At 35.5% G+C, this 25,125-nt stretch overlaps 1 protein-coding gene across 1 annotated transcript in view; it reads left to right on the top strand.

Annotated features, from left to right (window-relative positions):
* The window catches only part of LRP1B (LDL receptor related protein 1B), a gene marked incomplete at its 3' end in the record, with an annotated part of 1,731,654 nt that overhangs the window by 1,289,732 nt on the left and 416,797 nt on the right, over window positions 1-25,125 (top strand). The window contains exons 36-37 of the mRNA XM_084254814.1: window positions 11,056-11,190; window positions 11,765-11,894. Coding sequence (XP_084110940.1) covers window positions 11,056-11,190; window positions 11,765-11,894 — 265 coding nt within the window. The remainder of the gene's footprint in view (window positions 1-11,055; window positions 11,191-11,764; window positions 11,895-25,125) is intronic.

Below are 25,125 nucleotides of genomic sequence, written 5' to 3'. Positions count from 1 at the left end.
TTATTAACCTACAAAATGTTTGAAGAAATTGGTTCAAAGTTGGAAAAGAATAGAAAGTTCAACTTTTAAACCTAGACATGCAATGGGTTCAAAAACTGGCTGCCATGATAGTTTATTCTCACCTCTCTTCCTAAAATGATCTTGTCCCTCCCTCCTACACAGAGACAATCACATTTGTGAAATTGTTTCTTTATTTGAACTACATTTCAGTGAACTATAATGTTCATCTCAGCCAAAAAACAACCAATTCAAGGAATAGAGAAAATCTTGCCTCCGTAAAGTTTTCTGTGGATTCTTTTATTTTTTAATTTTATATATATATATATATATATATATATATTATACAATTGTTCATTTGTGTACAATGCATGCTTATATGCTTCCTCCTTTCAGGTGTATCCCCCATAAAATCCCCACCACCAGTTCAACTGTGAACCATCACCATAGTCCCTTGTGCTCTTCTCTCCCTTGTTTTGATTCCTCTCCCTCCCCGTCCCTTGCAGAATGCCTCTGATTTATAGTTGCCTGCTAAATTTTTTTCTATTTGTTATAATTGGTGTTACTTCTTTTTTTACCCATCCCTTATTTGGTTCCCCTGTATTCCTCCTATAAGTGAAACCATCCAATATTTTTCTTTTTCCTTCTGACTTATTTTGCTGAGCACAATCCCTTCTAGCTCCATCCATGTTTATCTTGGATGGAGTTTATCTTTTGGATTGCTGAGTACTATTCCATTGTGTATATAGACCACATCTTCTTGATCCAGTCATTGGTTTTTGGGGATTTGGTTGTTAAATATCTTGCCTATTATAAATAGTGCTACAATAACTGTAGTTCTTTCAGTCTGCTCCAGAGGTTTCACCTAGTACCATGGCACACAATGTACCAACAACAGGACATGAGGGAGTCAAGACACTGATCCTTTAGTGTGGACTGACCTGAATCTCAGCCAGAGCCTTGCATTCACAAGCACTTGTCTTCATGAAATTGTTAGTCCATAAAAATATCTTCAGTTTTTATATATTACTTGGTGGAAATTATTAGAAAGCAGCAGATGCACGAGCCATGCTATCCTTCCCTTATCACACAAACTACTGGTTAAAAAGAAGAAATTTCATTTAAGATATATGTATTCAATTTTAATTAATAAATTGTTTATATTTTATAGACATTGAATATGATGACTCAGTACATTAAAACCTAGAATACATTTAGACATTTTTAAAATATGAATAACAAAAAAGTAAAAACAATTTTATCATTTTCTTGGCTTTCCTAGCCATTTCCAAGGATGTGTTCAATCAGCTTTGAAGGAACTTGTCTGTAACATAAAATATACCATTATATGTTATATATGAATCTATTATAAATATGCATCAACTTTAAATGTGTTTACTTCTGGTGTGTGTATGTGTGTATAATTATATGTATGTAGATGCATATGTGTATGTGTGTATAAAGTCTTGTTCTAAAAATTATCTTTTGGACCTTCCCCAAAATGTTGAAAATATGATAAGAAGAACCACTAACATTGAGTTAATGAGTACTAAGAGAAAAACAAATATTAGAAAATAAAAAATGAGATATAACTATAGCTAAAACATACATTGCAAACTAGTATTTTTGATACGAGTTGACAGCAAATTTAACTTTCATATTTCTAATGAGAAGTACATTTCAAGGCTCACGATGCCTATGTAATTTAAAAGTCACATTAGTGGGAGTAAAAGAATATCAAAGAAATTACTCCATGATCTGTGTTGGGTTTGGTTTGATTCAGGCATAGATTGAAGATTAGTTATTTGTAGTATGGTTGGGCCATTGGCATATCAGAATCAACAATTTCATATTTGTTTATTTTTTTTGCAAGTTATTCTCCCCAATTGGTTAATTGAGTTAATTGGTAATTCTCAATGGGCACAAATTAAAAGCTCTGAAACATGACTGATCCTTTGGTATTTTTTTTGAAACTTCCCCAGACTGTTAATGGGTAGCACTTTGAGAGCCAGGAAGGCAGGCCTATCACTGAGGGCAGGGGCAATGGCTAGTAAGCCTTGGTCATGATATGATGCAGTCGCTGAAAAATTATCTTTGGTGGAATAAGAATATATAATTTTCAATTCAAAGTGTTTATGTTGCTATGTTAAGATTTCCCTATCATATGCTTGCATAAATTATATTTTATTGTTTTTGTATTTTATGTTTGTATGGATGGTTCTATGTTTGAGTATGAGAGGAAGCATAACGAATGAAGAAAAAGAATGAGTCTAATATCTAGGTTAAAATGTCACATAACAAGGACAAAATATTACATTGAGACACATAGTTATTGGGAAATGTAGAAGTGATTTGAGAAAGTCTCCAAATTGAAGAAGAGATTTCAAAAAAATTGCAAAATGGATTTTTTAAAGAGCAGAAATGGGGTATAGATTAGAGATAACTCTTACATCAGTCCAAGTTTTAGAATAAAAATCATTTCGGAAGTCATTATCATAGCTAAGCTAGAGGAATTAATGCAGCTGCATGGCCATTGGCAGTCTTTGTACAAGTGGAAGCAATTATATTTCCAGACCTATCTGTTAAGGTCACTGCTGATGAATGATAATAAAATGATAATAAAAAACATGGAAGATGCTATTTTTCTGACTTCAAAAAGTAAAAGGTATTTGCAATCAGCTCATCTGCGAGGAATAGTAAATCATTAAATTCTGAGTGAATGTTGGTGGTTCGAGTGGTGGCAGTGTGAGGGACTTACTTCCCAGTCTAACAATCAAAATTAAAGAGCAGGGTCTGTCTAATCATCAGTATCTTGATTTTATATTTTTCATAAACTCATTTGTATATAACTACAAAGGTAAAGCACAACAAAATCCTAATAGCAGTTTGTTATAAGGTAATAAAAAATACATTAACTGATAATAGTTATATAGCCATGTATAAAGCATCCTATAGAACTCAAGCCTAATGGTTTATCAAAAAACTGGAACTCAATTCATATAGAATTTCTTTTAAGTTAACATATACTTTTGAGACTGAGCATAGTTGTCTTTATGTTTTTTAAATATAAGATAGAACATAATAGATCCAAAAGGATAGGAGAAAAAAAAAAAACTGGGTCAGTAAATTAAACAAATTTGTAAATTTTAGTACTCAAATTTTGGAAATGTCCTTAAGTAATTATGAATGTTATATATCTCACTTGAGTTTTTTAATGAGATATGTGTCAGCACTAAGAAATATTACCAGAACCTATAACTAAAGATTCCTATTGCCTATAAACTTTATGCAATATATATATACATATATTAACTTATAAAGTATTGTGGATGTCAACCAGTTAAATTCTTCTTTTAAATCTTAGAGTTAATAATTCCCAAACTCCTTTTGTCATCATAATTATAGCCTTAACCAAATAGCAGTTATTCTTATCAGCATAAAATAGCAACAATAGTAATGGGAGTCAAAGATATTTACAATATTTTTATATTCTCAAAGTTAAGATTGAAAATCTTTATTTTTTACTAAAATTGTGGTCAGTTTATTATATTTATTTTTCTTCCTAGAATTGTGGGTATATTGAAGGATTAAAGTTTGACAGTGTGTCAAATGCTCTAAGATATAAACCTTTTACAAACATGCTATAATATTTGTAAAAGACCTATCTTTAAAGTCAGTGTCTTGGGAGTTTTACATCTCAGACCTACTTAGCACTGGTGAAGAAAAAACAAAAATTCTAGTCATTGGGGAGGAAGCTGAAATAATATGTTCCCTTTACTGTTTAACAATAGCACATTCTTCATCCATTGCTTACTTGACCTTATCTGCCAAGGTAAACACTGTCAACCAAGGTAAATAAGCATGTTGAACCAGTTCATGGCAATAAGAATCCTTTTAATTTCTTGCTAGCTAAGCTATTGGAATATGAGTTCTCCTTGTTTTAATCAGCAAGATAAGAATGGTATGTTAGAATTCAGTAATCAGAATTTTTTCAAATATTGAATTTTTAATTAGGAGAAATTTATTTAGAAATTATGTAATTTTTGTTGTCATTATTATTATTTTTGTAACTGAGGTGCCATTGCTTTATAACACTGTATATGATTCAGAAGTACAGGTTCACACCTGTTTAGATACACACCTACCAACAAGGTATTCATAATCCTCCTCTACCATAGTCCATTGGGCCTCCTTATCCCTTTATTCCCTTATCTCCCCTCTCCCTTGATTAGCCTCAATTCTATAGTCATATTTCTAGGGCTTGTTTTAGTTGATTTTCATCAGCTTCTTTGTACTGTGTCTTTATATTCCACATAAGCAATACAGTATTTTTCTTTGTCCTTTTAACTTATTGTGTTTAACGCAACCCCCCACACCCAATTCCATCTATGTTGTACCAAATGGTAAGATTTCAGCTTTTTTTTTTATATAGCTGAGTTGTATTCCATTCTGTATATATATCAGATCTTCTTAATTTACTACTCTGTCATTGGGCACTTAGGCTGTTTTAGTAAATAGACTATTGTATTTAAATAAGTCTTTATCTTCCAAAGTTAACTTGTGACCCAGCAATTCCACCTCTGTGTATGTATCAAGAGAAATGGTAGTTACGTCAACTACAAGACATGGACAAGAGTATTAAGGTTGTTATTTATAATAGCTAGAAAGTGAACACAAACCAAATGTCCAAAGTAGGTAAATAAATTATGGAATTTTCACAAATTCTAAAATATGACTCATGCATCAAAAATTATGAATCTAGCAACTTAATGTTGAATGAGATAATTTCTCCAGCAACCCATGGCAACGTGAGATCTACTGTATTCACTGAGAAATACTGTGTGGTCTCACTTATGTATGGATTTTAAAAAGCCAAACTCATAAAAAATGCGTAGTAAAATATTCAAACATTTTACCTACAAAATATTACCAACATTTGGGGATGGAGGAATTGGGAAGAGAGAGTTTAAGAATATATACCTGATACACCTGCAGCTCGTAGATAATACGTTCTGGAGATCTAATGTACGGCATAGTGATTATAACCAATACTGCTGTATTATGAATTCCTAAGCTGCTAAGAAACTAGATCTTAATTGTTCTCACCACAAAATAGAAATGTTAGTGTATTATGATAGCGGTGCTAGCTAATGCTACAGTGATAATCATATTGCAAAATATAATGTATCAAAACAAAAGAAAGTACCTGTACCCCTCAAACATAAACTGTTATGTGTGAATTATATATCAATTAAAAATAAATAGATTGGGCCTCCCCTGGTGGTGCAGCGGTTGAGTGCTGGGCTGCGAGGCTGTCTGCAGCGTCTGCAGCACCAGTTCGTTCCCCGGCCACAGGCGAGGGTCCCACCAAAAATAATAATAATAATAATTAAACAAGCAAACAAACAAACAAATAAATAAAATAGATTTTGGGCCTCCCTGGTGGCGCAGGCGGTTGAGCACCGCACTGTAAAGCTGTCAGCAGCCTTTGTAGCGCTGGTTGGATCCTGGCAGGCCAGGGAGACAATCACATGCTGCGCCAGACCTCTCCCCTCAGCAGTGTATTTTGCTACATCTGCCTGTTCTGCTCCCTGTTCTGTCTCTGGTGAATCCTCTTGCCCTCCCATCCATCTGGTCTGTGCCCTGGTTCTTGTATAAAATAAATAAATCTTAAAAAATCTATTTTTTTAAGATTTATTTATTTGCACAAGAACTGGGGTACAGGTCAGAGGCGCAATAGGGTGAGAGAATTCAACAGAGAGAGCAGGAAGCAGAAAAGGAGGACAGACCAAAGGTACTGCTGAGGGGAGGAGCAGCCGAAGCAGGAGAAGCCTACTCTGCCATGTGGGTAGCTCCCTAGCAGGCCAGGAATCGAACCTGCCATCCAGAGGCCGCGGACAGTTCACAGTGCGCGCTCAACACGCTGTGCCATTGGGGAGACCCAAGAAATAGATTTTAAAAAAGATAATATGTACCTACAGGTGAAAACTTTGAGGCATTTATATTTTCCATTTCCTGTTTTCTGACAGGGCACTATGTAATCTAGCCTCTGTACTTAGCTCTACAGTTCTTAAGTATCTCAGAAAATGACTTTCTTCAACTCAAAATCTTACTATTCTTATCTAAAAAGTCTTCTCCCTTGTTTTACAGACAGATATCAATATGAAAATATGTGGCTTTTCCTTTAATAGGCTTTACTTACGATGCATAATAGTTGGCCACCAATCTCTCTATATGGTAATCCTTGACAATTATAAGTATCCTATTTATATTATATCTGTGGGAAAAATACAAGTACCCTATTTGTATCATTGTATCTGTGGGAAGCTAATTGTAATAGGTATTTCCTTAAATTATAAATTTTGTTTTACAATCCTGTAATTATATTATACATTGCCAATTATCATGTGTCTTAAGACAGTTTGTTTTAATTAAAATAATGTGTTTTTAATTCAATTCTGTACGTGTGCAGTCAGCATAATTATAGGGACTTTATGTCAGTCACTATCTAACTCCTATCCATATCATAGTGCTTAACACAAGCTCAGGATTCTATAAATATCTGTTGAAAGGATATAATTAAAGGTAAAAAAAAGTATCATATATTGGAGTGTCAGGACAAATTTGATAGTCTTTTCTTCCCTTTCTTTATCTGTATCTCCATTTTGTATGCTTACAGATTGTTACAAAAGTTCATCATCTTTTAGTCTCATTCTAATCCCAATTAAAACATTCTTAACCTAATGTGTGCTTTTCTTCATTCATTCATTCATTCATTCATTCATTCATTTAAGCATATAAGAGCTGGGGTCTAGGCTAGAGATGTGTCAGGGGGTGGGGGGATAGGAGGACAGGGAGGCGAGAGGATTCACCAGAGACAGAGCTGGGAGCAGAACAGGCGGACTGACTGAAATACACTGCTAATGGGAGCAGAGGGCAAGACAGGCAAGGTCTGCTGCACCATGTGGGTTAGCTCCCTGGCCAGGAATTGAACTTCTGCTACTAGGTTGCAGATAGCTTCATAGTGCTGAGACTTAACCCTTTGTGTCACCAGGAGGACCCTAATGTATGTTTATTTTGCAGATATTTGAGATAGCAGAAAACGCATCCTTAATGAATTTATTGTATTTAGAGTGTTTGTAGGTATGTAATATATATGTGAAAAATTGATAAGGAATGGAAATTTAGATACAGATGAGTAATTTAATTTTACCATCCTCTTGCCCCTCCTTAATGTGTCTCCACATGATTCATTTGCTTACTCATCTCCCATATATACTTAAGAGAAAAAATGCAAGGAAGCCTGTCAGTTTCTCTCTGAACTGTAGTGGATTTAACCATTTAAATATAGTCTGAGGAGTGCCTCCTCTGGTGGCTCAGTGGTTGAGCACTGGGTTGCGAGGCTACCTGCAGCCTCTGCAGCGCTGGTTCGATCCCTGGCCACCGGGGATCCCATAATAAATGAATAAATAAGTCTGAGGATTACACATTAGCTTATTATTCACAGTGAATTCAAGAAATGTCTGCTCACATGTGGCTGCTTGCACTTCAATATAATAATAAATATAATAATAAAGGTATGGGGCCTCCCCGGTGGCGCAGCAGTTGAGTGCTGGTCTGCGAAGCTGCCCGCAGCCTCTGCAGCGCCGGTTTGATCCCCAATCACAGGGCAAGGGTCCCACATGTCGCAGAGACCTCTCCTGCTACCCACTGCTCCCATCAGCAGTGTACTTCATCTGTTTGTCTGTTCTGTTCCCCACTCTGGTGAATTCTCTCACCCTCCCGCTCTTCTGACTGTACCCAGTGCTTGTATAAATAAATAAAAAATTAAAAAAATAAAAGAAATAAAACCAACTATAAAAATATAATAAAGGTATGTACAAGAAATGCTTGTGTACTATCTATGTACTGTTCATCCTATGTTACTGTGAGTTATTTTTCTGTGCACACCTCTGTACTTTAGTGAGCTTATAAGGGTTCTAATGGTAATAACTGTATCTTTGTTGTATCCCCTTCCAACTGTTCTTTGTAGAGGATTTATTTATTCAATATATGTTTATTTTGAAGTCACTATGTGCCAGGCACTATTCAAGGAACCAAGGATAAAGCAATAAAATAAAATCCCAGCCCTCCAATGAAATCCCTGTAAGACAAAACAGACTAAGAAAGCATATCAATAAATACATAGTGTTTGACTGTTGTAAATGCTATGTTAAAAAGAAAGGTTTGATAAAGCTGATAGAGTATGGTGAGGGCATAATTTTACAGAGTGGTCAGGGAAATTTTCACTATGAAGGATTATAGTTGAGCTAAGACAGAGTTGTTTAAATATCTGGGAAAGAAAACACTAAACAGATAGAAAAAGTACTGTAAATAGCTTCAGACAGAAAGCATTTGGTTTGTTTTGGGGACCAGTATGTCTGTATAACTGGAGATGTGTAAATGAGGGACAGAGTAGAAGGTTATCAGATGAGAAAAGGTTGAAGGTTGTCAATAGGACATGAAGGCCATGGGAAGGGACATTGATTTTATCTTAAATGATATGAGAAGTGATTAGACAGTTTGATTAGTTTGGGGAAGAAATGATCTGATTTCCTTTTTAAAAGGGTAGCAGTAGAACTAAAGTGAAGAAAAGACTCATGAGGAAAGATGAATACAGAGGTTAAAACAGAAACTGGACAAGAAGTTAGTAATCATTGCAATACTTCAGCTAAGAGTTCATAGAGACTTTAATTACATTGTAAGCAGCAGTAGTGAGTGTGCAGAGTGGTTGGATGAAGAATATGATTTAAATGAAAGATACAAAGACCCAGAAATACTTGGTAATATATTGAATAGGATAGTATTAGGGGATGAATTAGATGTGGGGTATAGAAATGTGATCAAGGATAATCGAGGTTTCCAGCCCAAGAAGTAAAGATAGAGGCACTATCTGTCAGATTATCTTGGCATGAGGAATTGACATGTGGAAAGCTACAAAAGTAGTGTGTTTCAGGTAGAAAGCTTAGATTTTTTTTTTTTTTTTTGGTCTATGATTGTTCTACATGCAAACAAAGATGGAAAGTAGGTAGCTGGATATATGGATCCAATGTTTGTGTGAAGGGGAGGGAATTGAGTTGACAGATAATAGTCATGCAAAAATAATGTCGATTTTTGTTGATCAATTCACTCTTTCAATAATGAAAACATAGTAACTGATACTTTTACAAAATTGGAAAACCCGTAAGTCCTCAATTTCAAGATATATGTTTGAACTGGTATCGCTGCTTCAAACAACTGTGTGTCTTACTTAACCATTGTTGGAAACGGGGGCTATTTGGAATCTTTCTCCAAATAGGTAAAATAAATCATATATCATTTGAAATGGAATCCCAAAACTTACTGATAAATGCCTTGATTATACTAATTGCTTTTTCTTTATTCCCATAGTCTCTCACTGTGCCAGAGGGAAATTATATTGGTCTTAAAGGATTTGTTCTTCAAATGACCATGTAGGTCACAACACAAAAACTTAGTTGGTGGCAAATTTATTATTTAATGATTTGTCCCCAGTGTCTTTCCTGTGGCTGTGTTTAAAACCATTGGTCTATAATTGCTATGCTTTATGCATATGCATGCACATATATTTCATTTATAGTCTTTAGACACATTTTTCATTCAAATATTCAAAAAGCACTGTTATTTAAAGACTCTGAGGCGGCCGGTTAACTCAGTTGGTTAGAGCAGTCCTAATAAAGACTCTGATAGAATAATACCATTCTTCTAGCAGTCTTAAGCTCATTTGAACAATGAGAGTTTGAAAAATAATTTAACTGGTTTGTAGTTGACATTTGTGATACTAGTACCTCAAAAGGAATAATTGGAAGATAAGGAACTTTTTAAAGGCTTTATACATTTTGAATGACCTTGTGCTTAAAACATCCTTGATAGTTGAAATGCCCTTATGCTTCTTTCATCTCTCTCTACTTTGTGACTTTGTTGAGTTAATTATCCTCACTAGTATTCTCTTTATATTTAGCGGACAAATACGCAGGGATAGGTATGAGAAGAACTGTGGTACAAAATAACATGGTTTGATATCAAGGTTGCAAATTCATGGCAAATAAATAATTACTGAGTTCAAATAAGTAGGATAATGAATAAAATAATAAAGCCTGTGATAGGTCATTTCTACAAATATTTCTCTTTTGTTAAAGATTTATTTTTATTTATTAATACATTCAAGAACTGGGGTGTGGGACAGAGGTGAGGAGGGTGAGAGTATTCACCAGAGACAGAGTAGGGAGCAGAACAGGCAGATCCACTGAGATACACTGCTGAGGGGAGCAGTGAGCAAGACAGGAGAGGTCTGTTGTGCAATGTGGGTAGCTCCCTGGCTAGGATGGAACTCAGGCTGCAGTGGCTGATGATAGCTTGATAGTGCTGAGACTTTAACCCCTGTGCCACCTGGGAGGCCAAATTTCTACAAATATTTGTAACATACTTTATTTTATTTTATTTTTTTTAAACTTTCTTTTTGTTAATTTTTTTTTTTTTTATAGAGGCATGCTTTATTTATTTATTTATTTGTTTGTTTGTTTTGTTTATACATGCACTGGGTACAGTCAGAAGCGTGGGAGGGTGAGAGAATTCACCAGAGCCAGAGCGGGGAGCAGAGCAGGCAGAAGGACCGAAGCACACTGCTGAGGGGAGCAGCGGGCGGCAGGAGAGGTCTGCGCGCCATGTGGGACCCTCCTCCAGTGGCCGGGGAGCAGCCGGGGATCGAACTGGCGCCGCCACAGAGGCTGCAGGCAGCTTCGCAACCCAGCGCTCAACCACTGCGCCACCGGGGAGGCCCTTGTAACATACTTTAAAAGTAATTTGACTAGGTTCTTTCTTGATGTTTTAATATATTTCTCTTTATGTGCATTAGTAAGTTATCCTGAAGAATATTTTTTACTATAGCACATTTAAGATACTGTTCCCCAAAATATTGGTGCATTGTGATCCTAATACATATGTTGACCCCTATTATAGTGTATGTTTGTCTTTTTTTTTTTTCCTCTGTCTTATCCATAGAAAATGATACAATCTACTGGACAGACATGGGCTTCAATAAAATTAGCCGAGCTAAAAGAGATCAGACTTGGAAAGAAGACATCATTACCAATGGCTTGGGAAGAGTGGAAGGGATAGCTATTGACTGGATTGCTGGTATAATCCATGACTTTTCTGTTTTTGTTTCACATCTATTTTGTTAGAGGCTCAGTCTGCTTCATATAAATTCTGTTTCTTACCCATAACAATTTTTTATGCTCTAGCCACAGGGATAAATAGTCACTTTTGCTTTTGGCTCCACTCTTTCTAATGCTTTTGAGCCTTTAGATAAGTGTTTTTATGTAGAAATAGATTATGTAGTGTTAACTTTGCCCAAATCTCCTGAGAACTCCAAGAGGCAGGTAAACAGAAGAGTTAGAAGTTTTTTTTTTATTTTTTTTTCCCTGCCTGAAGTCAGTAGAAAGTTAAAATAGATCTCTTCCTGAGAGAAAAGTTTCAACTTATATTTAACTTAGAAGTTTATCATTATATGATTTATACTAGAGATTTGTGATGGTAGGAAGTATTTGTGCATTGTTAATACATTTCTTCTTTGGAAATACATAGAATGTGAAAGATTATAGGAAATTATATCTTGATAGTTATGTTAGTACTCAGAAATTTAACTTTAGCCATAACTAATTAATATTTTTTAACAACTGTATTATAATCATATGTGTATTTCTCCTAGGTAATATATATTGGACAGATCATGGTTTCAACTTAATTGAAGTTGCAAGACTCAATGGCTCTTTCCGTTATGTCATTATTTCTGAAGGCTTGGATCAACCAAGATCTATAGCTGTGCACCCAGAGAAAGGGTAATTTTAAGAATTACATATATCTTTTGAATTTTAAGTAGATTTTCTTAATTTCAATTTTAAATTATCCACACATCATAAATGATAGAATTTTTACCTTTAACAGCTGATACAAAATTGAAAAATAAGTAAACAGAAGGAAAAGTTTATTTTCATTTTGCTTGTAGATGTTTTAGTACATATTTAGTGTGGTCCTTTAATGTCCATATAAATCCACATGAGTAGATCAAGATATTTCTAGATTCTCAAGTTAAAGTTTTGACCTTGAGATATTTACATAATATATACTCAACTGTTTGCTGAGTGAATGAAATAGCCATTTATTAAATGCCATTTTCCAGTGTTTCTAAAGCGTCAATATTCATTTTATGTCCATGACTGTCAATTTAGTGTGTTTATCCCAAGCTTTTATTTTTTTGCTTGCTGTTTATTTGTTAACTTTTTCTTCAGTTCCAGGTAAGTATGTCTACCTAGATACTTGATATTTTTATGTTTCCATTTGAATGTTTTATAGGCACCCAAAGTGTACATATATAAAATTGAAATTAATTCAATCTTCCACCAAGTTCTGCTGAATTTTTCTTCTAAATAATTATCTCATCAGTCTGCCACTCTCCATTTTCACAGCATCCACCCTAATTAAACCATGTCTTACTTTGTATATATACCACAGCAATAAATTGCCAATATATCTCTAGCCTCAGCAAAGTCTAAAGTGACTTTTTTCTTTAATATTAATTGTACTTAAAATCCTTGAAGTAATTATCTTTTGTATAGAGTCCAAAATTTTCTTTTATGTAGAGTCCAATTTTTTTTATTATTATTATTTTCACACTCCTGCTATTGTTTCTATTTTGTCAGTAAATCTCTTTTGGCATTTCAACTTGTTCAAATATTTTCAAACATTCCCTCATCTTTCCATTTACCTGCTGTGTTCTCCTTCCTATAATTACTATATATTTTTTTTTACTTTTACCTATCCCTGACTTTATAATTTAGATCATTTGGTTAGATAGCATCATAGCATACAGCATGCTTAATTTTTATAAGTTCTGTGCACTGATACTTATTCAGTTATTGATTTGCATAGTAGTTCTTTTTTGTTTGTTTGTTTGTTTGTTTGTTTGTTTTTACCAGCCTTGAATATATCCCTATTCTTCACTAAAATTCTGTGAGGAAAAGATCCATGTGTGTTCAGTTTATGTCTCTATCCTTTGTACTTAGTACCATGGATGGTAAAGAATAAGTAGCTGACAGCTAAATATTTCTCTTCTAAACAGTAATGGAAATGTATTTGTATTATAAAACATTATATTATTTTCCACTATTGTGTTTATTACATTAATAGTATGATTTGACTTTAAAGGTTTTAATTGAAAGGAGCAGATTTTTTCATGCTAATAGAATTTCTGTGGCTTTTGGTAAAAAAGAAAACTGTCCAAGACCTGCTTATGGCAAAATGTTGGGTCAGGTGTCCCTGAAAGGATGAGAGGGCCTAGGAGAAACTTCTTAGGGTACAGAAAGGAAGGGGAATAGGGGAAGGTGAGGCAGATACAATACATTCTTATATTGGTGCAATCATCTCCTGATAAGGGTCTCAGCGGGTCTTTATTCATACGTTTAAGGCAAGCAATGGGATTACATCATCGTAAGCATAGAAGCAAAATAAAACAATCATTACATTCCTTTCCCATAGACATTTTGTCATCTACGTGTTTTTAAGAAAAGAAATGACCTTAAAAGTTAATAGATAATTAAAACTTAAATGCATTATTTCAGCCTAAACAACTACCTAGGTTAGATAACAGCCCTTGGTACCACCCTGTTGCCAAGGCTGCAATATCAAGAGACTGTTCTATCTATATGACTTACAGCTAGAGACCAGTTGCTTCGGGGTAATCAGTTGTTAGAACTTTTTTCTACCTAGAAACTCCTAGAGTAATCAACTTTGTGATTCATTACAAGGCTTCTCTATGGAACTTCCATATGAGGAATATTATTATGACCAGCTCTGGGTTGCTTATCAGACATGCCCTTGCAAGTAATTATTTCCCATTGTCAAGTGGGCCAAATTATTTAGTGTTTAATTTTTAAGCAAGTAGTTCTCGATGCCATATACTTACAATATTCTTATATGTATAATTTATTGCCCAATGTATTTACTGAGAAGTTCTTTCTTATTATGACCAAGAACAAAAAACAAAGGGATGTTCAATCTTCAGCCCCACAGTGGGTGTGAGACACAAGGAATCTTCAACCCCCCAGTGTGAGGCTCTTTAAAAGTCTTTGGCCCCATGGTTTGAGGTTCTTTTTCTTCAGCCCCACTGTGTGAGGCCCTTTTCTTAGCTGCTTGCCAGTGTCTTACCTGGATGGGGCAGCAGGGCCCCCTGCAGCATTCCCCCCCCTTTTTTTTTTTTTGTTTTTGGTCATCATTTGCATAATTTTTAACTCAATTTGTAGTTGTCTAATAGCACGGAAAAGTAATTTGATAAACAATGGGAAGAGAAGTAGCATAAGCATGGTGACAAGCAATAAGATACCAATAGTAGTAAACAATGGGAACCAGGTGGCCTTAGTGGTGCAGTGCTGCAAAGAAGCCAGGATGGAATCAGCAACTTCGTCAGGAGTGGAGGAGGAGGCATGAGCTAAACTAATTGCCTTAATATTTTTCTGCAGAGCAGTAAGGTCCAGGGAAACATTTGTATTATCCCAAACACCAAGCAAATGATTTTTGACATTATTCTAAAAAACAGAAGATGAGTTATAGACATGTGGAGTAACACAAATTCATTTATAATTAGAGTGACATTTAGTGGTCAAGTGAGTTTTGATATGCTGCATTTGATTACCAATATACAATATAGTTTTTTTAATGATATTTAAGCAAGCCTCAATTTTTTTTTCTAGAGCATAAATACCAAAATTATTATACCAATGTTTTTCTAGATCTACAGGCAGTATAACATAAGGAGGTTGATAAACAATTACAAAGACATTTGGTACAATGGTTGGATCAATACAATTAGTTAATATACATTCTGGACATGAGATGATTGCAAGCATAGTCATAAACATGTTTTCAGGGGTCGCTGCAACACCTTGTCCCTCCATGATTTGCTGTGCTTGATTGGAGAGTTGTTCTAATTGTCCCCAAGTTGGTGGGTTGCTGCGCAGCATGGAAGTAGTTGAAGGTGCAGCAGGACTGGTTGGTGACTCCTCAAACTGCAGTTGGTGAAAAGGAGGAACCAAGGTGTCAGCGACTTCTGGAGAATGAGTGGGACTATGCTCCAAAGGAATAGTTAGAGGAGGTAAAGGCCTATGTGATCGTGGGAGAGGAGAGAGCCTGTGAGACATGGTGTTGAATTCAGCATCCTGTAGAAAAACACAAGCATAGCCTCTCCCACAAGTTAAATGAATTAAAAAAAATTTTTTTGAAGGCAGAGGAGGTGTAAGCAGGTGCATTATCTGTCTTAATAGCCTTGGCTTTTCTGCATAAGCAAAACAAAACATTAAATGTTGAGACACATCTTTAAAGGCTTCTCCTGTTCCAGCTGTAGCCATAATCAAATGGGAGAAGGTGTCTACAAAGACATGCACATAACTTAATTTTTTAAAGCTGGAAAGATAAAGTTTTAGAAGGAGCTGCAGCATTAGGAGAATTAGTTTTTCTTGAAGCAATTCCTGATTTCTGAGGGCATTTTTTACGGAAATGGCCTGTGTGGCCGCATGAAAGCAGGCTTCAATATTAATTAATTTTTTCCATCATATGAACAAATTGATCAAATAATGCCATACAGTCAAATTTCCAACACATATCATTGTTTCTCTTCAAACCCATTATTTGTAGATTTTATAAACCAAGGCAAATAAAATTTACTTTCCCTCAAACCTTTTACAACTTACTACATACCCTCAATTTTAGCTTTTTCTCTATTCTTTCATATTGTGGCACAACCAGACATTTTAATTTTAAGACAAAACTACTCTCCCTTTCCTTCATTTTTCACTTACTATCAGCCATCAATTGCTCTCCCTCTTTTCTTCAGACACCACTAAAACTTTCAACAAATCATGATGGTGCTTTCCTTTCAGTAGTCCAGAACACAAGGAGGTGCTTTGTGTGTTCACCACCCCAAAATGTTACTTTATTTTTTTATTTTTTATTTTTTGTGGGACCCTCGCCGGTGGCCGGGTAACGAACCGGCGCTGCAGAGGCTGCGGGCAGCCTCGCAGCCCAGCACTCAACTGCTGCGCCACCAGGGGAGGTCCCCAAAATGTTACTTTAAACATTGCAGTTTTTTTTAATTGGCTTAAAAACATTATGACTTGGTTTTACTTGGTAAAGTTAATATGACAAAAAAATTTACATATATAAGTATATATATATATATATACACATGCATACACACATTTAAACAAAGTAAATTATTAATACTTAACATAACTTTAAGGCATATATGCTTTGAATTATATTATAAAATTTGATCTAGTTCTTTTTTATCAAAAAATTTTTGATTGTGATTTTAAGATTTGTTTCTATGAAAGTTTATATAGGCACCATTTATAATTAGTCCACCAGAGTTAAAAAAACAAAATAAAACAAAACACTAAGACAGACAAACAGACACAGAGATCTCTTGACATACATTTAAAATTTTGGCCATGTGTATGTATGTTAAGAGATAGTTATTTTACCAATATGTGTGAAGATGCTGAGGTTTTTAATGAGTTAAAATCTAAAATCTGTGCAGAGAATGAGTGTCTAATCTTAATTATTACCAAAGAACTTGGGCCCGAGACCACAATAGTCACGGCAGTTTTTACTAACTTTTTTAGATAAGAAAATATTTTTGGAGTTTATATTTTTAAGAAATGATTTTTTGGCTTTAGGTTGTCAACACTTTATCTCACTCTGCTGGAAAATACCCACACAACCACACGAATGTGCCCCTGCATATGTCTTCCAGCCAACAACCCTAGCTATGGTCCTACATGACAGTCAGTAACAGTCCAGACAATGAACCTTCAAATGATTTTGGCCCGCAGTCTTATATCCTCACAGTTTTAGTGCTGTAAAGTCAATGTGAAGAAGAGATGATTTGGTCCCACTGGGCTCTCAAATAGCAAATTCATAAGCAACTAAATTGTTGCTGTTTTAAGCCTTTAAATTTGGAGTGGTTAGTTAGCAGCAATAGACAACTGAAACAAGATCCTGTAGAAATCTAAATCTTAACACGTCCAAACCTCAATTGATTTATTCTCTACAATTATGACATTCCCATTGGTTGATATCAATTCTATTATTTTCACTGCCTAGGCAAAACACTTGATATCTCTCTAATAAACCTATTTGATATATCAGAGGTAATATATATTTACTTTCGCATCCAAATACATTCATAGTCTACCTACTTCTCACATCTTTCACTGCTACCACCATAGCCTGAGTTGTTGTCACTTGCCAAAATTTCTAGATTGTTGTTTACCATGTTCTGCCTGTGTGTCCCTGCAATCTGTTCTTCATGTAGTGGTCCAGTGAACCTTTGGAATGTAAGTAGCTTATGTTACTTCTTTGCTCAAAATATACCAGTGGGTCCTCTTTCACTCTGATTTAAACCTCAGAGAAAAACTTGATTGGTATTATTTCCCCCAGCAAATAGATAGGTACACTGACTCACCAATTTCAAATATATGATTGGTCATTAAGTTCATACGTAGTGAAGTTAGGATTCTGTAAACTCCCAAAATCGTGCTACATAATGTGTACATATGTTTGTGTGTTAATGTAGCATATATAGAAAAATTATATAGAAATTAATTGTAGAAATTTATAACCAAATTATAATGAAATTGCATATAAAATAATGAAAATCGAATATTAGAACTAGAAATGAAAGAGAAAATAAACAATCAAAAATGTTAGAAAAATTAAGAGAGGTTCATAAAAAATTTTTCTTTGGGTCTGACTTCCCCCTTTATAGCATATTGAGTACCACTGTATGCCCATGGACAAATTCGACTATTTATTTAGACTGGGAAGGAAGGCGTGATTTTAATTCTGAGAATAAAATGCATGGCTTAATGAAATGTATCCACATCACATCTGTCACCTTGACAATAAAAATATCCTCTCATTATAATGACATTTTTAAAAATTTCCATTTAAATTTTAAGTGATAATTAATAAATTATTACAGCCTCAATAGAGAAAATGTAATCAATTTTAGAACATGAATAGTTGTTTCAATGGTAGGAACAAATGCAATTTGAATGTTCAGAAGGCCCATAGAGACATAGGAAACCTGTTTGTTTCTAATGAAGAACTTCTTCCCTTCATATTTTTAACAAGCCTAGTACTTTGTTTTGTGAAGAACCTGTTCTATGTGACCTTTCATAGATTCACAAAGTTCAAATTAACAGGGCTCTTGCTGCTACCTGTCAATTTGTAATTTTCTTTTTCAAACGTAGTATATACTTTGAAGTGCTTATTCTAGAACTTCTTTTCCACAGATTTCCTTTAAATCTTGTCAGCCATTTTACTTACTTTTATTTTTTTTTATTTTTAAAGATTTATTTATTTATAGAAGAATGGGGATACAGGCCAGAGGTACGGGAGTGGGGGTGAGAGGATTCACCAGAGACAGAGTGGGGTACAGAACAGGCAGACTGACTGAAATACACTGCTGAGGGGAGCAGCGGGCAAGACAGGAGAGGTCTGCCGCACCATGTGGGTATTTCGCCGGCTGGCCGGGATCGAACCTGTGCTGCAGAGGCTGTGGACAGCTTCACAGCATGGCACTCAACTCCCTGCGCCACTGGGGAGGGCCTTGTCAGCCATGTTAGCATATAGCTACAATGCTTTTCTCTAGGAAACTGAGAACATCAGGCAAAGGAATTCACATTTGTGCCACTTTTGTCAGTTTGATAAATGAACATTTATTGAGTGCTACACCCTATGAGCAAGGTCATGTCAGTATCTCTCCATCCTCCTCAGCCTTCAACTCAAAGCATTTTGATAAAACAGTAAGAAAAAGGTCCTGGTGGGCACTGTAAACTATGACTGTAAAGTATGAATAAGATGTTGCTTCTCTTCACAATGAGTTTTTTGAGTCTAAATTGGAAATTTAAATAAGTACAAATATTTCAATTAAAAGAATAGTATCAAATTGTAATGTATGATATTTTCAGGCACAAAATTACTAGATTGGTGTAAATCAAGCTTAAATCTCATATCTAAATCTCTTGTTGCAGTAATAATTTCCATAAAACCACTGCATAATTACCTTGAGTTTAAAGTAAAAGGAGACAGCATATAATTAGAGTGGATAGTAAAAGAAGGTAGTGGTGTCAGTGCTGGTGATCTGTAGAGACTTGGTGGAGGAGACTTGAAGGAGAAAGTATGCTGAAATAGAGTGGGAATATATTATACGACAAGAGAATAATAAAAGAACTCGTAGTAGCAAAGAAATGCCATTGGCTAGAGTGTAACTGTATGAAGTATGTGTGTGTATGTTACATAGATGCATACATGTATAGAGAAACAGGTGATATAACTGAAAGTTGGGGACACAGAGTAGGCAATAGTATCCCCTACATTTTATAGAAACTGGGTCCTGTTTACCAAGTAAAATCAAAACTGGTCCTGATCTGGTGAATTCTCTCACCCTCCCGCGCTTCTGACTGTACCCAGTGCATGTATAAACAAAACAAACAAACAAACCAGCAAACAAATAAATAAAGCATGCCTCTATAAAAAAAAAAAAAAAAACTGGTCCTGAACCCTCTATCCTAGTTCTATCTGGCCCCAAACAAACCATATAAACAGAGATCAGAAGTATAAGACTTGATTAAAGTTGAAGCATTCTCTTAATTAGAAAGTTATTAGAAAAGCTTATTTATTGCCCAGGAATACTGTTGTGGAGTAGGGAAGGGCCTCTTCTGATATCCTTAAGTTAATTAGTAGTGAGCATTAGAGGCAAATGAATAAGGGGTACACTAAAATTAAGAAAGAAAAAATTGAAATAAATGGAAAAAACAAAAAAACAAAAAAACCTGCCATTTTCTCACTACAAATCCTCCAGCCAGGAGAAGTCAGGTCAATGTTGGAGAGAGGGAAGAGAAATTTAAAATGGAGATGAGATTTGTTTGCACTTCTAGTTTTTTTATGCCTCATCTTAATTAGCAATATGATTCTGTTCTTTTAGCTGATATTGTCTAGGGAGTCATAGATTCTTCCTGATAACAGAAAATTCTGGAGAAAAATATGGTATCAGGGATTGGAGAAATAGAAAGTCACTTCCTAGTTCACACTCTTCAATAAACAATGTTAGTTGATGAGACTACCTAAGAAATAGTACAGAAAAAAAAAAAAAAAAGAAGTCTGAGGACAAAAATGAAGAATGTTTACAGTTGGGTACAAAATATTTAAAAGGAGAAATAAAGAAATTAGGGCCTCCCTGGTGGTTCAAGGGGTTAGTTCTCAGCACTATGAAGCTATCTGCAGGCACTGCAGCAGGAGTTCTATACTTGGCCAGGGAGCTACACACATGGTGCAGCAGACCTCTCCTGTCTCACCCCCTGCTCCTCTCAGCAGTGTATTTCGGTCAGTCTGTCTGCTCTGTTCCCCACTCTGTCTCTGGTGAATCCTCTCACCCTCGCACCTTGCCCTGTACCCCAGATCTTGTATGCATAAATAATTTTTTTTTAAATCAGCAACTAGACAGAAGAAAGAGGAATAACAAATTGTCCATTCAAAGTCCTCAGAAGTCAAGAGAAAACAGTTTTAGAAAGAAGCATGTGTCATTAGTAATGAGGTTAGGAGCTATAAAGCTCAAACTATTGTTATTGCTATCAATTTCAGGATATCAGTAAGGCAGAGGTCAATTATAAATAATAAGTAAAAATAATTGGAAATTAGTACTAGCATATTTAAAGTACAAAGGCAGACAAAAACTTGGAAGAATGAAAGGAAAGGGGAAAACATGGGCATAATGCTAATATTGTAGGGTATAGAGGAATTTTTTCTTAATATGGGAGACGGGATATTTTGCATATTCATAGATGGAGGGGAGGAAACCAGCAGAAAGAAAGAAGTGGAAATCCATATGAAGAGAAGCTAAATTCCAGAGAGTATAAGAGGACTCTTGGCAAAGAGAAAGCACTGGAATGTAGTAAGAACAGAAAACAGCAAATAAACCAAATGTGCATCTTATATCACGTATCTAGGAGCAGATCCAGGAATGAGAACTCAAGTTAGGAAATGAAAGGAGAAGAAACCAAGTAGAGGTTCGGTTTTTGAGTGAGGTCCAGCACTCACACTGATCCCTTGGAGAGTGCTGGAGTGAATACTTTATTTGAAAGCCTGGTAGTGGGGCTCCCAATCTACCAATCAATCACTGGATAATGGAAACCCTTGGAGAGATAAATGCTCCTGGGATTTGTGGCTCTCAACAGTTGTGGTTCTCAGTCTCTAAAGAGATTTTAATCACCCTGTTCTGAAAAAAGTTGCTCCAGCAAACTGCTAGAGACAAAAATGTAAAAGCTGGGCATTGGAATGCATAGAGATATTCAGTAACATCTGAGGATGCCAACCTGGAGCAGCGGGGCAGTCCACTACAGTCTGGGGCCCCAGTTTGGACATTTCCTACTTTGGTGAGCATTTAAATATATTTTTCCTCCCCTCTTCATCCCCCTCCCTCTCTTCTCCTATTATTTAAATATCTTAATTTCAAATGTTTTTATCCTTTTTTGTTATTGGAAAAATCAGATGAAGTAAATTTGAATTGAAACATTAAATAAAAGGAAATCAGGTCCTCCAATTCTATTTTTGGAGCTGGAGTGAAGAAGGGAGAATATAGTGATAAATTATATTTTAAAAGATTAACATGTATAGGTGATAGTCATTGATTACGATTAGCTATTTTAAATGACTAGGTAAGTTTTGCTGAAACAATTGTGGCAAATGGTTTTCATAATATGAATAAAAATGTTTTCCAGCAACATGAATTTAGCTGGGAGGTATTTCTAGATTCTAATCAGGTTTAACCTTAAGTATCAATGCTTAACAACTCAGCATTTACAGTAAAACATGGAACATATAAGCCAAAAATGGGAGTAGGATGTGAAAGACTCAAAATTTCCAAATGAAATGGAAGAGCTGTAAATTGCAAATTCAGTAAGTGAGATTCAAAATCAGTGATGAAATAGGAAGTGATGGATGAACATAAGACCAGGGTAAGAGTTATCATTCAGCAGACATGAATGATCAAGAAATACTGGAAGGATATGATTTCAAAATGAGTGATGCTGAAAGCAGAATATTTCACATAATAATCAAAATTAATTTGTGTCCTTGCTTATCTAAAGCAGAAGCACAAAATGAGAGATGTAGGCCATTGGAACAAATGAACATGAGAATGTGGTTAGTATGCTCACAGGTTTATCAACATGAGTCATAAAGTCGCTAAGAGTGTCAGCAGTGGAGGGAGGAGACGGCAAAATTGTCAGTGAGTGATAAAGTGATTAAGTAGATCTGGTGGTTATTTGTGATAGAGTGATGATGTGGTGGTATGGAAAAATTGAATGTGTGAATTGATACTGGGAGTGTTTTGAATTAAGTAGTATGATCTCTGAGAAAGTTTTTGTTTTACTCAAAATTGCTTCTTCTCTTGTATCTACATATGATGACATCTCCTTTCCTCAAGCTCATGAAGTGGTTATTCTCTTGTAGTCTATCATCTGTAATGTGTTCCTTTTATTTATTTTTATTTTTTTTAATTTATACATACAAGAACTGGGGTGCAGGCCAGAGGTGCAGGGGGTAAGAGGATACACCAGAGACAGAGTGGGGAACAGAACAGGCAGACTGACTGAAATACACTTCTGAGGGAAGCAGCGGGCGAGACAGGAGAGGTCTGCTGCACCATGTGGGTTTACTCTCTGGCGGGCCGGGGATCAAACTTGTGATTCAGAGACTGCAGAATGCTCAGAGCATGGCGCGTTACCCCTTACGCCACCTGGGAGGCCCCCTCCTTTTATTTATATTTAAAGAATTATTATTTTAGTTATTCGTACAAGAACTGGGGTACAGGCCAGAGGTGTAGGGGTGAGAGGATTCACTAGAGACAGAGTGGGGAACAGAACAGGCAGATTTACTGAAATACACTGCGGAGGGGAGCAAGATGGGAGAGGTCTGCTGTGCCATATGTGTCAGCTCCCTGCCAGGGATGGAACTCATGCCACAGGGGTGGGCAAAGTTTATTAGCACTGAGACTTTAACCCCCGTACCTCCAGGGGGGCCCCAATGTGTTCCTTTAATTGAAGCCTTCCCCTTTACTTTCAAATAAATTGAGTTCTCTGTTAGGTGAAAAAAAAAATATGTCTATATGCTTACTTATTTTTTTTTTTTTATAAATAATAAATTTTATTTTTATATTCCCCCATACAATTGCAAATGCCCCATTCTGACCCCAATCCTTCCCCTCCCGCCCCCCACCCCCCAAAAACTGTCTCTGGTTCATAGTTTTCTGTTGATTTTGATTTTCACTTTCTTATATTCATTTTCCTGGTCCCTTATTTAAGTTCTCTAGATTCCTGCTATGAGTGAGACCATCCGGTATTTTTCTTTTTCTTTTTGGCTTATTTCGCTGAGCATGATCCCTTCCAGCGCCATCCATGTTGCTGAAAATTGCATGTGTTTATCTTTTTTGAATGCTGAGTAATATTCCATGGTATATATGCACCACATCTTCTTGATCCAGTCATCTATTTTTGGGCATTTGGGTTGTTTCCAAAGCTTAGCTATTGTAAACAGTGCTGCTATAAACATAGGGGTGCAGGTGCTCTTTGGAATGGATGTTTCTGTGTCCTTTGGGTAAATACCTAGGAGTGGAATTGCTGGATCCTATGGAAGCTCTATGTTTAGTAGGTCCAGAAATCTCCACACAGCTCTCCATAGTGGTTGGACCAGTTTGCACTCCCACCAGCAGTGCAGAAGAGTTCCTTTTTCTCCACACCCTCGCCAGCATTCGTTGTTGCTAGTTTTTTTAATATGTGCCATTCTCACTGGTGTGAGATGGTATCTCATGGTAGTTTTGATTTGCATTTCCCTGATTACAAGTGATGTTGAACATTTTTTCATATGTCTGTTGGCCATTTGCATTTCCTCTTCAGAGAAGTTTCTTTTTAGCTCTTCTGCCCATTTTTTGACTGGATTATTTTCTTTGTTGTTGCTGAGTCTCATCAGCTCTTTGCAGATTTTTGTGATCAGTCCTTTATCATTAGTGTTGGGTGCAAAAATGTTCTCCCAGTTGGTGGGGTTTCTCTTTGTTTTTGTTATTGTCTCTTTTGCTGTGCAGAAGCTCTTTAATTTGATGTAGTCCCGGCTGTTTATCTTTGTCTTCACTATCACTGCTTTGGGTGATGTGTCTGTATAGAATCCAAATCTCATATTTTTCACTTTGATAATATTTCAAAGTTTCTCTGAAAATTGTTTATTTAAATGTCCAACTTTCGTGAAAACTTAAGTTCTCCTAACCTTCGTCTACTGACTTTTCCTCACTAGTGTCTCTTTCTGTGGTATCATGGTTGGTGTTTTGGTACTGTAAGATGGAAACTGAATTTAGATTTTCCATAACCTATGTCTAAAACCTATAATTTCTTCTCTCCAAATGTTTCTTAGATTTTTCCTTTCTCTTCACTATAACTTTGAGCTCAGCCATGAATCAGCAGGGGACTCTCAAGACTTTTTTTTTTTTATTTCTTAATGTTGAGTCCCCAAACAAGATTTACACTTCATCTCACAAAGAAATCTTTGACCTATTTAGTAATATTTTAAATATTGTTGCCTCTGTATCATCACTTCTACTTAAAATGTATTTATTAAATATTAATTAAGTCACATAGATACTTTCAGGATTTGTGGTTAATGATTGATATACCTTTTTAAATGTTATACTTATTTGCAGATGATATTTATTGCTACTTGCATATATTGTTGTTATATATCTACTTAATATGTTATTCATACATTTACTAATTTGAGTTCAGAGGGGAACAAAGAGACTTGAAAATGAATAGTCTATATAAAAGTTATTCAAACATTGACTTCTAGGTAATAATACATAAATAGATGTTTTAGTGTCAAAATTCACATAGGAATAAAGTACAGCAGTTAATATCCTTTGTGAAGTTAAATAATGTCAGGTGGATTTGTTAAGGGAAAAGGTAACCC

The sequence above is a fragment of the Talpa europaea genome, assembly GCF_964194135.1.
Source record: "Talpa europaea genome assembly, chromosome: 1".
NCBI lineage: Eukaryota > Metazoa > Chordata > Mammalia > Eulipotyphla > Talpidae > Talpa > Talpa europaea.
Note: the sequence above shows the minus strand (reverse complement) of the source record. Positions and strands in the feature narration are given on the sequence as shown.